The following is a 12,675-nucleotide window of genomic DNA, read 5'->3' on the forward strand; positions in this document are numbered from 1 at the left end:
TAGTCCCTTGATATTGTTGGATCTGATTTTAATAGCTAACATTTCGACTGCCCTAAAAAAAAATGGCCGTGCAGCGACGTTCCCCATCCAGCCTGACAGAGCTTGAGGGGATCTGCAAAGAAGAATGGGAGAAATTCCCCAAATACATGTGTGCTGAGTAAAGGGTTTGAATACTTATGGAAATGTGATATTAGTTGTTTTATTCGGGGGGGGGATACAAAATGTTCTTAAAACAAGTTTTACTTTGTCATTATGGGTTATTGTGTGTAGAATGATGAGGGGGAAAAACTATTTTAGAATAAGGCTGTAATGTAACAATCAATCAAATTTACGACAAGTTTTAGAAACATCAAGTATAACTAATGGAAACCTGCGCTCAATTTCGAGTCTCAGCAAAATAGTCCGAATTATGTAAATAAGGTATGTTTTTTTTAAATAAAGTTGCAAAAAAATTCTAACAACCTGTTTTCGCTTTGTCATTATGGGATATTGTGTGTAGATTGATGAGGAGAGTAAGTGGATACCTGCTCGTTGAACATCTCATTTCAAAATCATGGTCATTTTTCCAACAATTGATTACAGACAGATGATTTCACTTATAATTGACTGTATCACATTTCCAGTGGTCAGATGTTCACATACACTAAGTTTACTGTGTCTTTACACCTGCTTGGAAAATTCCAGAAAATTATGTCATGGCTTTAGAAGCTTCTGATAGGCGAATTGACATCATTGGAGTCAATTGGAGGTGTACCTGCGGATGTATTTCAAGGCCTCCCTAACTCAGTGCCTCTTTGCTTGACATCATGGGAAAATCAAAAGAGATCAGCCAAGACCTCAGAATTCTTTTTTGTAGACCTCCACAAGTCTGGTTCAGCCTTGGGAGCAATTTCCAAATGCCTGAAGGTACCACGTTCATCTGTACAAACAATAGTACACAAGTATAAACACCATGGGACTATGCAGCCGTCATACCGCTCAGGAAGGAGTTGCGTTCTGTTTCCTCGAGATGAACATACTTTGGTGTGAAAAGTGAAAATCAATCTCAGAACAACAGCAAAGGACCTTGTGAAGATGCTGGAGGAGACAGGTACAAAAGTATCTATATCCACAGTAAAAAAAAAAATATATATTTTTTTTTACCTTTATTTAACTAGGCAAGTAAGTTAAGAACAAATTCTTATTTTCAATGACGGCCTAGGAACAGTGGGTTAACTGCCTGTTCAGGGGCAGAACGACAGATTTGTACCTTGTCAGCTCGGGGGTTTGAACTTGCAACCTTCCGGTTACTAGTCCAACGCTCTAACCACTAGGCTACCCTGCCACCCCTATATTGACATAACCTGAAAGGCCGCTCAGCGAGGAAGAAACCACTGCTCCAAAAGCGCCATAAAAAAAGCCAGACTACGGTTGGCAACTGCACATGGGGACAAAGATTGTACTTTTTGGAGAAATGTCCTCTGCTCTGATGAAACAAAAATAAAACTGTTTGGCCATAATGACCATCGTTATGTTTGGAGGAAAAATGGGGAAGCCTGCAAGGTGAAGAACACCATCCCAACCGTGAAGCACAGGGGTGGCAGCATCATGTTTTGGGGCAGCTTTGCTGCACGAGGGACTTGTACACTTCACAAAATAGATGCATCATGAGGGAGGAAATTTATGTGGATATATTGAAGCAACATCTCAAGACATCAGTCAGGAAGTTAAAGCTTGGTCGCAAATGGGTCTTCCAAATGGACAATGACCCCAAGCATACTTCCAAAGTTGTGGCAAAATGGCTTAAGGACAACAAAGTCAAGGTATTGGAGTGGCCTCAATCCCATAGAACATGTGTGGGCAGAACTGAAAAAGTGTGTGCAAGCAAAGAGGCCTACAAACCTGACTCAGTTACACCAGCTCTGTCAGGAGGAATGGGCCAACATTCACCCAACTTATTGTGGGAAGCTTGTGGAAGGCTACCTGAAACGTTTGACCCAAGTTAAACCATTTAAAGGCAATGCTACCAAATACTAATTGAGTGTATGTAAACTTCTGATCCACTAGGAATGTGATGAAAGAAATAAAAGCTGAAATAAATCATTCTCTCTACTATTTTTCTGACATTTCACAGTCTTCAAATAAAGTGGTGCTCCTAAGACTGGGAATTTTTACTGGGATTAAATGTCAGGAATTGTAAAAATCTGAGTTTAAATGTAGTTGGCTAAGGTGTACGTAAACCTTCGACTTCAACTGTAGTTGGTTCAGAGTTCGTTTTGACATTTCAACCTGCATGTCCTAATCGCGTCTGGTGCCTGCTCTTAGTCATGCAGCACTCAAACTGACACCATTTCACTGCTGGCAGCTGAAACAAATGTACTGTAGAAATATTCCAACTTCTCTTGCGAGACTGTCAGTTACAATATAAGTTACATGAGTCCATAACTAAAAGGTGTGTGTGTGTGTCAATGTGCGTTGTCAGATGTTAAGATCGCAGAAGTCGATGAGATAACTTACCTTGGCGCCGTCAGCTTTCTTGTTGAGCAGGCTCTTGGCTGCTGTAAGGATAGAGGACAAGGGGACAAGGTCAGCGAGGACACCTCTGATTGACACACACACACACACACACCACTAAATCTAGTGAAGGCAGCCAATTATGGGCAAACTGTGACAGTCCTACAGAATTGAGGTTTAATGTCCTCTACCAACACACCCACTTGTAAATAGAGACCTTGTATTGCTTATGGAAGACTCATCATGTTAATGACCACTCCCCAATAGAGAACACGTTAGCAACCGACTCCTAAATCAACATGCAAATATAGTCCACGCATGGGGCGAGCTAATTGGCTGGTCGGATAGAATGATGAGGTTCCTGGCACGTGGAAAAGCTCAGTGATTGGTTCAAGTGATCAGTGATGTCACACAATAGCCACACAGTGTATGAAGAGTGTATGAGAGAGGGAAGAAGAAAGGTGTTTGTAAAAACGTTTCGTCTGAGAGGGGTGCAAGTTACCAAGACGGGCACATGGGTAGAGAGCAGTGCCAAGGCATGCCTCTTTCCATGACAGAGACTCTTACCTCACAAGGTTACACAATTCCAAAGACAGAATGGAGAAAAAACAAAGGTAAATAAAACAGGTGTCAAGCAGTGGAATTCAAACTTTTTCAGCGAGGACACCATTTTTTTCCGCCAGAATTTCTGGGGACCCCGTTTTTCCCCCTAATAATTCCTTACGAATACCCACCCCATTCCAAATCAAATGACAACCTTGAAAATCAGTACATTTCTACATTACCAAATAACCTTAGATTCATAGAGTTTTCATCTCTATCAAAATGAAAATAAACCAATAAATACATACTCAATAACATGTTTCTCAAAAAAGTTTGTATATTGATCCCATATAATAATCTGTAGGTTTTTGTATTTGTGGGGCGACGCCATAAAGGGCTGTGATCCCGACATTGAATACCACTGGTCTTGGTAAAGTATTGCTCTTGAACAAAAAAAGTATTGGCTATATGGAATGAAAATGTAAAACAATGTACTTTTTAAATAAAATATTTTCTGTTAACAAGAGAACCAAAGTCTTGACAGGGAGAGAGAGATTAAACAATGTATTCTTCTTGCCTGAACTAAATTGCTCAAATAAATACAAGGAAGCAGGAGAAAGTGAAGTCCACATCTTTCCTCCAGTAGCCACTCTGATTCAGAGGGGTTGGGTTAAATGCAGAAGATATTTCCTTTGAATGCATTCAGTTCTGCAACTGACCCTAATCCCCTTCCCCCTCCCCCTCCCCCTTCCCTTCCCCCTTCCCCTCCCCTTCCCCTTCCCCCTCCCCTTCCCCTTCCCCTTCACTCGTCACCCGAGAGAAAATCATTTTTTAACTAACAGACAAAATATTAAAGTATCGCCCTTTAAGAGGCCCAGATTGTCTGATCCGCATCGCTCCACTGGTCTCCAGGCCGTCTCTACTGATATGAACTGAGAGAAGGCTGATAGTGGTAGTTTTAAAGGCCAGCGTATTCATCCTGGAGTTCTCCCCTACAACTCATGCGTCTTTCACATTTAGTCGCCTCATACTCTCGTGCTTTTCTTTCGTCCTTGTTCCTCTCTCACTCCATCAGTCCTTCCTTTAACACCTGCCCCTCTATCCCTCCTTTCGCTCCCCATTGTTTTCCTCAAGTGCTTTTCGGGGAAATAACACATCCAGCTGCATTAAGCAGCAGTTGATGGGAGAATTCTAAATGGTGATCTGGTTGAGCGAGCGAGAGGAAGAGAAGGAGCAAAAACACAAGACAATACAGAGCCAAAAGAGAGACACCTTGAAAGAAACCACAACAGAGTAGGTAGATGCATCGTACCTGAGAAGTTGCGTGTGGCCAGCATGGTGGTGAGGATAGCACCCTGAGGAAGGGAAAAGGAACAGAGTTGAAAAACTGACCTCCGAGACTGTAATACTTGGCACACTCACCCTCCTAACGTGGTGTCCAACATTAGCTGGATAGATTGTGATGCTAATGACCACATCATTTAGTGCTCAGGGTCCACTCTAAGACAAGCATGGGGCTTGGATTTAGTTGAGTTGTCACTTTCTCAAAGTCTCACTCACGACATCTGGTGAAGTCCTGTGAGAAACACTCCCTCACCTTGAGTTTCCTTCTGGCGTTGAACTTCCTCAGGCACTCCACCGTCTCCTGTCTGTGCATCATGGACGCCACCGTGGAGCGTTGCTGCAGAGAGGACAGGGGGATGGGGGGAGAACGTCATGATTCTGTAGGTGTGCTCATCGGACCATTGAACTGTGTGTGTGTGTGAGTGAGTGAGTGAGTGAGTGAGTGAGTGAGTGAGTGAGTGAGTGAGACGTACACAGATCCAGGGGTGTTTGAGTGCGTCTGTGGCGGTGACCCTCTTGACAGGGTTGATGGTCAACATCTTGTTAATCAGGTCTTTGGCCTCGGGGGTCACTGTGTCCCACTCAGGAGACGGAAACTGACGGGGAGAAAATCGAGAGAGGCAATGAGGCTCGTCATCCATCAGTCCATCCATCCACTCATCTATCCTCCCATCCCTCCCTCACTCTTTCACTCCCTCCATTCAGCTTTGTTTGAAAATGTGTCCTTGGAGAAACTGGCCAAAAAAACAGATTCACTGAGCAGAAGGTGCTCGTCTCCAGAGCCAAGTTGGGCTTGAGCCATTGCAGTGGGCTGACCCCTGCCGCTCTCCTCTCTGCCCCTCCCTCGTTCGAAAACTCAATCTGTCTGGGACAGGCGTTGGGATTGACTGGGGAGAGCAGGGAGAGGGCTGCCAGACAGGGAGGAAATAGCCTGTGCGTGGTGTTCCAACAGCATGCTGGGAGAGGCAATGCTCAGCCAATAGACAGAGACTGGAATTCTGATGTGTCAAGTACGGCCTTGTGTCGGGTGGTAATCAAGTGGCTAACACATTTCCTTCTTGTGCAAGATGAGAGAGAAGATAAACATGTTCAATTCCAGTCACTCAAACAAGAGATTTTTTTTAAATACATTTTTTATTTCACCTTTATTTAACCAGGTAGGCAAGTTGAGAACAAGTTCTCATTTACAATTGCGACCTGGCCAAGATGAAGCAAAGCAGTTCAACATATACAACACAGTTACACATGGAGTAAAACAAACATACAGTCAATAATACAGTAGAAAAAGTTTATATACAATGTGAGCAAATGAGGTGAAATAAGGGAGGTAAAGGCAAAAAAGGCCATGGTGGTGAAGTAAATACAATATAGCAAGTAAAACACTGGAATGGTAGATTTGCAGTGGAAGAATGTGCAAAGTAGAGATAGAAATAATGGGATGCAAAGGAGCAAAATAAATAAATACAGTAGGGGAAGAGGTAGTTGTTTGGGCTAAATTATAAATGGGCTATGTACACGTGCAGTAATCTGTGAGCTGCTCTGACAGCTGGTGCTTAAAGCTAGTGAGGGAGATAAGTGTTTCCAGTTTCAGAGATGTTTGTAGTTCGTTCCAGTCATTAGCAGCAGAGAACTGGAAGGAGGCAGCCAAAGTTAGAATTGGTTTTGGGAGTGACCAGAGAGATATACTTGCTGGAGCGCGTGCTACAGGTGGGTGCTGCTATGGTGACCAGCGAGCTGAGATAAGGGGGGACTTTACCTAGCAGGGTCTTGTAGATAACCTAGAGCCAGTGGGTTTGGCGACGAGTATGAAGTGAGGGCCAGCCAACGAGAGCGTACAGGTCGCAGCGGTGGGTAGTATATGGGGCTTTGGTGACAAAACGGATGGCACTGTGATAGACTACATCCAATTTAATGAGTAGGGTATTGGAGGCTGCGAAATAGGAAGACAATTCTAGATTTAACTTTGGATTGTTTGATGTGAGTCTGGAAGGAGAGTTTACAGTCTAACCAGACACCTAGGTATTTGTAGTTGTCCACATATTCAGAACCGTCCAGAGTAGTGATGCTGGATAGGCAGGCAGTTGAAGGCAGCGATCGGTTGGAGAGCATGCATTTAGTTTTACTTGTATCTTGTATTTAAGAGCAGTTGGAGGCCACGGAAGGAGAGTTGTATGGCATTAAAGCTCGTCTGGAGGGTTGTTAACACAGTGTCCAGAGAAGGGCCAGAAGTATACACAATGGTGTCGTCTGCGTAGAGGTGGATCAGAGACTCACCAGCAGTAAGAGCGACATCATTGATGCATACAGAGAAGAGAGTCGGCCCAAGAATTGAACCCTGTGGGACCCCCATAGAGACTGCCAGAGGCCCGTACAACAGGCCCTCCGATTTGACACACTGAACTCTATCAGAGAAGTAGTTGGTGAACCAGGCTAGGCAATCATTTGAGAAACCAAGGCTATCGAGTCTGCCGATGAGGATGTGGTGATTTACAGAGTCGAAAGCTTTGCCCAGGTCAATGAATACGGCTGCACAGTATTGTTTCTTATCGATGGCGGTTAAGATATCATTTAGGACCTTGAGCGTGGCTGAGGTGCACCCATGACCAGCTCTGAAACCAGATTGCATAGCGGAGAAGGTGCGGTGGGATTCCAAATGGTTGCTAATCTGTTTGTCGACTTGGCTTTCGAAGACCTTAGCACGGCAGATATAGGTCTGTAGCAGTTTGGATCAAGAGTGTCCCCCCCTTTGAAGAGGGGGTTGACCACAGCTGCTTTCCAATCTTTGGGAATCTCAGATGACACAAAAGAGAGGTTGAACAGGCTAGTAATAGGGGTTGCAACAATTTCGGCAGATAATTTTAGAAAGAAAGGGTCCAGATTGTATAGCCCGGCTGATTTGTAGGGGTCCAGATTTTGCAGCTCCTTCAGATCATCAGCTGACTGGATTTGGGAGAAGGAGAAATTGGGAAGGCTTGGGTGAGTTGCTGTGGGGGGTGCAATGCTGTTGACCGGGGGAAGGGTAGCCAGGTGGAAAGCATGGCCAGCCATAGAAAAATGCTTAGTGAAATTCTCATTTATAGTGGATTTATCGGTGGTGACAGAGTTTCCTATCCTCAGTGCAGTGGGCAGCTGAGAGGAGGTGTTCTTATTCTCCATGGACTTTACAGGGTCCCAGAACTTTGAGTTTGTGTTGCAGGAAGCAAATTTCTGCTTGAAAAAGCTAGCCTTGGCTTTTCTAACTGCCTGTGTATATTGGTGTCTAGCTTCCCTAAGAAGTTGCATATCACGGGGGCTGTTCGATGCTAATGCAGAACGCCAAAGGATGTTTTTGTGTTGGTTAAGGGCAGTCAGGTCTGGTGAGAACCAAGGGCTATATCTGTTACTGGTTCTAAATTTCTTGAATGCTTATTTAAGATGGTGAGGAAGGCATTTAAAAAATAAATAACCAGGCATCCTCTACTGACGGGATGAGGTCAATATCCTTTCAGGATACCCGGGCAAGGTCGATTAGAAAGGCCTGCTCGCTGAAGTGTTTCAGGGAGCGTTTGACAGTGATGAGTGGACTGATATAATGACCCATTACGGATGCAGGCAATGAGGCAGTGAACGCTGAGATCTTGGTTGAAAACAGCAGAGGTGTATTTAGAGGGCAAGTTGGTTAGGATGATATCTATGAGGGGGCCCGTGTTTACGGCTTTGGGGTGGTACCCGGTAGATTAGCTTTGCCTGCTAAAGTTAAGTGATCGTGATCAAAGAAACAGTGAGGGGATGGGAGGTTTCGGTATCAATCTAAGAGCAAGCCTGCCTTAATGTCATGTAAATACTGTCAGATAACAACCATAGAAATCAACTCCAGTGATACCCAGTGGTGTAGAGTACTATTTAAGTAGTTTTCGGGGGTCTGCACTTTACCATTTATATTTTTGACAACTTTTACTTCACAAAATTCCTAAAGAAAATAACATAATTTTCACTCCATACATTTTCCCCTGACACCCAAAAGTACTCATTAAATTTTGAATGCTTAGCTGGACAGGAAAATGGTCAAATTCACGCAAGAGAATGTCCTTGGTCATCCGTACTATTTCTGATCTGGCAAACTCACTAAACACAAATGCATTAAATGTAAATTATGTCTGAGTGTTCAAGCGTGCATCTGGCTACCCATAAATAAATACAAAAACAAGAATATCCGTCTGGTTTGCGTAATATAAGGAATTTGATATAATGTGTACTTTTGATACTTAAGTATATTTAAAAGTAAATACTTTGACTTTTACTCCATTGTATTTTACTTTCACTTGAGTCGTTTTCTATTAAGGCATCTTTACTTTTACTCAAGTATGACAATTGGGTACGTATTCCACCACTGGTGATACCTTAAGCCAGTGAGACTATGCCAAATAGATTTCCACAGTAAGTGTCAAACACTGCTGACAGATTGGCAAACAGATAAATGTGTCTGTGTGAAAGCATGTACTGTACGTGACAGAGTATGCGTGTGTCGTGTCAGTACTCACATCGTAAGCCCCAGCCTTGATCTGCTGGTACAGTCTGTGCTGGTCCTCGTCCCAGAAGGGAGGGTAGCCCACCAGGAGAATGTAGAGAATCACACCTGATGAGACAGAGACACAAACATGTCATCAGGATGATACCAATTATGAATGAATGTCTTTTCAAAAATGATACTCAAATCTCAGCAAGAGGAGAAAGTACAATCAGTATGACCCAATAATAGTAATGGCTTTTAGTGACTTAAATCAATCAGAGAAAGTGAGCACCGCTCATCGCTCCACGTACTTTCCAACCGCTCCACTAAAAACCAATCCTCAAAAAAATTTAAAAAAAAAAATCGAAATTATCCACAATTTAACCAACAACCATCTTTGTTTGTGACCACCTGGACCTACCATTTAGTTTAGAAGAATTGAAACCAAACCAAATGGATTTGAATGAAAAGTACTTTTTGTTGTATTAAATCATTACAGTCTATAAATTGCACACACAGGCTGTGACTTACTTAGAATAAAAATTAAATGATAAATTCCTTATTAGGCTCCATCTACAGTGCCTTTGAATACATTTTGAGAAACATGACCAGAGTCTGAAGCTTTGGGTTCATGCGATGGAGCCTGGAGAGCAGGCTTGCAGTGGAGAATAACCTCTCTGCGCTTGCAGAGCCACTGTGGATGCTCAACGTCTTTCGGGCCACTCTTTCCATGCTGGGCAGGGATGTGTAGTTGTTTTTTATTTTTCTGTAGGTAGGCCTAGATTTTAGGTAAAATAACCCTAACAAAACAGAAAGCTCCTTCAAAAAAGGTAATATGCCAGGCCTATTCAATGATGGCATATTGTATAGATAATAGAACGAAAATGAACGAAACTTAAAGAGATCTGATTTTTAGTTCATAAATACTTTGCTACAATGACACACGTAGTTAGCTACCCACCTCATTCCTTTATGTTAGCAGGTAAGTACACCATCATGCTTTCGTGATACCCGTCTTTTCAGGTTCCAAAATGATTATTTAGTTGTAGACACTACGTCACCTACTCCATCATCTCTTGCTCTTGGTCCTCCTCATCTTTGCAAGTCAACTTGATTTTACACCTGTGTGTTTTATCAGTTTCTTTATGAAAATATTTATCACCCTAAATGACCGTGTCTAAAGCAAGGGGCTGTAGTACCACACAAGTAGACGACAAATGCATGCTGGGCCGGGCATGCCCCGAGCTTGTGAAGTGCTTGCTACTGGAGCCGACGCGCCAGCCTTTTGGGAAACTTGCTCCACGCTCCAGTCAAATTGGGTACGCTCCACTCCTCGCTCCCAGCTCCACTCATATCCTCTGGAACTTAACACAAGTTAACAGCTGTCATTGTTATACGGATGAGGAGATCAAGAGAGGACAGAAAAAGACTCCCTCTTCATAGACTCCTCCCACTATAAGGGTTTTCATCATGTCACCGTCATTGTGGTTACAAAAACAATCCAAGCACTTCAGCACTGTGTTGCTCATTTGCTGGTAGGTTACCGGGACGAGCTCAAGGGCCCTTGGTTGGTCAGTAGAGCACTAACGACACAAATAAGTCATTGTGGCCCAAAATTCAGAGACGCACAGGTTGTGAATGAGTGTGTGGTAGACATTAAAGCCCAGGTGGCCCTTGAGTTTATGTAACGAGTGGGCTGCAGTGATTAATTCAACTGGATGAACTCATTGTCTGTGTGAGAGCCATGTAGGTCCTTTGTAATTGGTACTAGCCTTTAGCTCAAAGACCAAATAGATTGTTCCATGCTGGGAAGTTCCTTACCACAGGCCCACATATCCACAGGTTTCCCATAGGGGTCTTTCCTCAGGACCTCTGGGGACAGGTAGCCTGGGGTTCCCGCAAAACCTGGAACAGAGATGAGATGTCATGTAAATGAACTACAGTTCCCAAGATAGATGTACACTTACATCCCACCGTTTTTTGTATTTATTAGGATCTCCATTAGCTTCTGAAAAGGCAGCAGCTACTCTTCCTGGAGAACAAACAGGAATAAAACAATACATCATAGTGAAACAATATCTTGCTCGACATTGTGAATTATACATACAGTAACAGTCAAAAGTTTGAACATACCTACTCATTCAAGGGTTTTTCTTTATTTTTTCTTTGCATTATAAAATAAATAAATTTCACACATTAACTTTTAACAAGGCACACCTGGTTAATTGAAATGCATTCCAGGTGACTACCTCATGAAACTGGTTGAGAGAATGCCAAGAGTGTGCAAAGCTGTCATCAAGGCAAAGAGTGGCTACTGTGAAGAATCTCAAATATAAAATATATTTTGATGTGTTAAACACTTTTTTTGGTTACTACATGATTCTATATGTGTTATTTCATAGTTTTGATGTCTTCACTATTTTTCTACAATGTAGAAAATAGTAAAACCCTTGAATGAGTAGGTGTGTCCAAACATTTGACTGGTAGTGTATGTACATTGCTCCAATAGCACAAATGCACAGTATTAAACGCACATTAAAATACAACATGATAATATTGTGTGGGTCTGTGTAGTGTGTGTGCGCCTGTGTCTATGTCTCTTCACAGTCCGCGTTGTGGTGTGAGGTGTTATTTTATACAGAGTTTTTTATATCTGATTTTACTGCTCGACTGAGGTACTTAATGTGGAAGAGACTTCCATGTAGTCATAGCTGTGTGTAGTACTGTGTATTTCCCAGAGTCTGTTCTGGACTTGAGGACTGTGAAGAGACCGGTGACATATCTAGGGCAATATGAATGGGTGTCTGACCTGTATGTTAGCTGTGTGAACAGACAGTTTGATGCTTTCAACATGCTAATACCTCTCACAAAAGAGAGGTAGTGATGCAGTCAATCTCTCCTCTACTTTGAGCCAGGAGAGATTGACATGCATGTTATATTTTAAGGGCCACCGTGCTGCTCTGTTCTGCGCCAACTGTAATTTGCCTATGTCCATCTTTGTGACACTTGACAATATAAATGAGCAGTAGTCCAGGTGTGATCAAACTAGGGCCTGTAGGACTTGTTTTCTCGATTGTGATGCCAAGAGAGCAGAGCTTTATCACAGACACCTCTCCTCATCAATATGTTTTGACCATGTCAGTTTACAATCTAGGCTTACATTATGGGTTGCAGTGATATAACTTGCTGTGTTAGCAGACGTGTATCATTTTGAGTCATCAGCATACATAGACACACAGGCTTTACTCAAGGCTTGTGGTAGATCGTTAGTAAAAAAAATAGAAAAAAGGGGCCAAGACAGCTGCCTTGAAGTATCCAAAAAAATTAACAGGTTTACGCTAGATGCGCTTCCGTTAGGTAACTCTCAATCCATGATATGGCAGAGGATGCAAAGCTATAACAGTCTGCTGCTGAAAAAATGATGATCGCTAATTTCAAAAGCTGCACTGATGTCTAACAAAACAGCTCCTAAATTCTTATTACAAATTTATTTCAGTCATTCGTGTCAGTGTATTATATGTTGAGTCCCTTTCCTTATAAACATGCTAAAAGTCAGTCGTTCATTTGTTTACTGTGAAACGCCATTGCATCTGGTCAAGCACATTTTTTCCCAAAAGTTTACTAATGGTTGGTAGCAGGCTGATTGTTTGGCTGTTTGAACCAGTAAAAGGGTGCTTTGCTATTCTTGGGTAGCAGAACGACTTTTGCTTCCCTCCTGGCCTGAGGGCAGACACTTTCCTGTAGGCTTAGATTGAAGAGAAGGCATTTTTTCCCCCACGAAAGATGTCATTACTAGGTGGTTTGTC

General features: G+C 42.7%; 1 protein-coding gene across 12 annotated transcripts in view; it reads right to left on the minus strand.

Annotated features, from left to right (window-relative positions):
• Positions 1-12,675, minus strand: part of LOC135510728 (calcium/calmodulin-dependent protein kinase type II delta chain) — a 113,807-nt gene that overhangs the window by 19,126 nt on the left and 82,006 nt on the right. For 6 of the 12 annotated variants that reach the window (XM_064931893.1, XM_064931889.1, XM_064931885.1 and 3 more), the window contains exons 8-13: positions 10,691-10,774; positions 8,901-8,995; positions 4,854-4,976; positions 4,634-4,717; positions 4,349-4,391; positions 2,497-2,534 (exon numbers count right to left, since the gene is read on the minus strand). In XM_064931893.1, the coding sequence (XP_064787965.1) occupies positions 2,497-2,534; positions 4,349-4,391; positions 4,634-4,717; positions 4,854-4,976; positions 8,901-8,995; positions 10,691-10,774 (467 nt within the window). Of the gene's footprint in view, positions 1-2,496; positions 2,538-4,348; positions 4,392-4,633; positions 4,718-4,853; positions 4,977-8,900; positions 8,996-10,690; positions 10,775-12,675 lie in introns of all 12 variants that reach the window. The other 6 variants (XM_064931891.1, XM_064931887.1, XM_064931882.1 and 3 more) reach the window with 1 other exon arrangement.

Source organism: Oncorhynchus masou, chromosome 23, assembly GCF_036934945.1.
Source record: "Oncorhynchus masou masou isolate Uvic2021 chromosome 23, UVic_Omas_1.1, whole genome shotgun sequence".
In the NCBI taxonomy this organism is placed as follows: domain Eukaryota; kingdom Metazoa; phylum Chordata; class Actinopteri; order Salmoniformes; family Salmonidae; genus Oncorhynchus; species Oncorhynchus masou.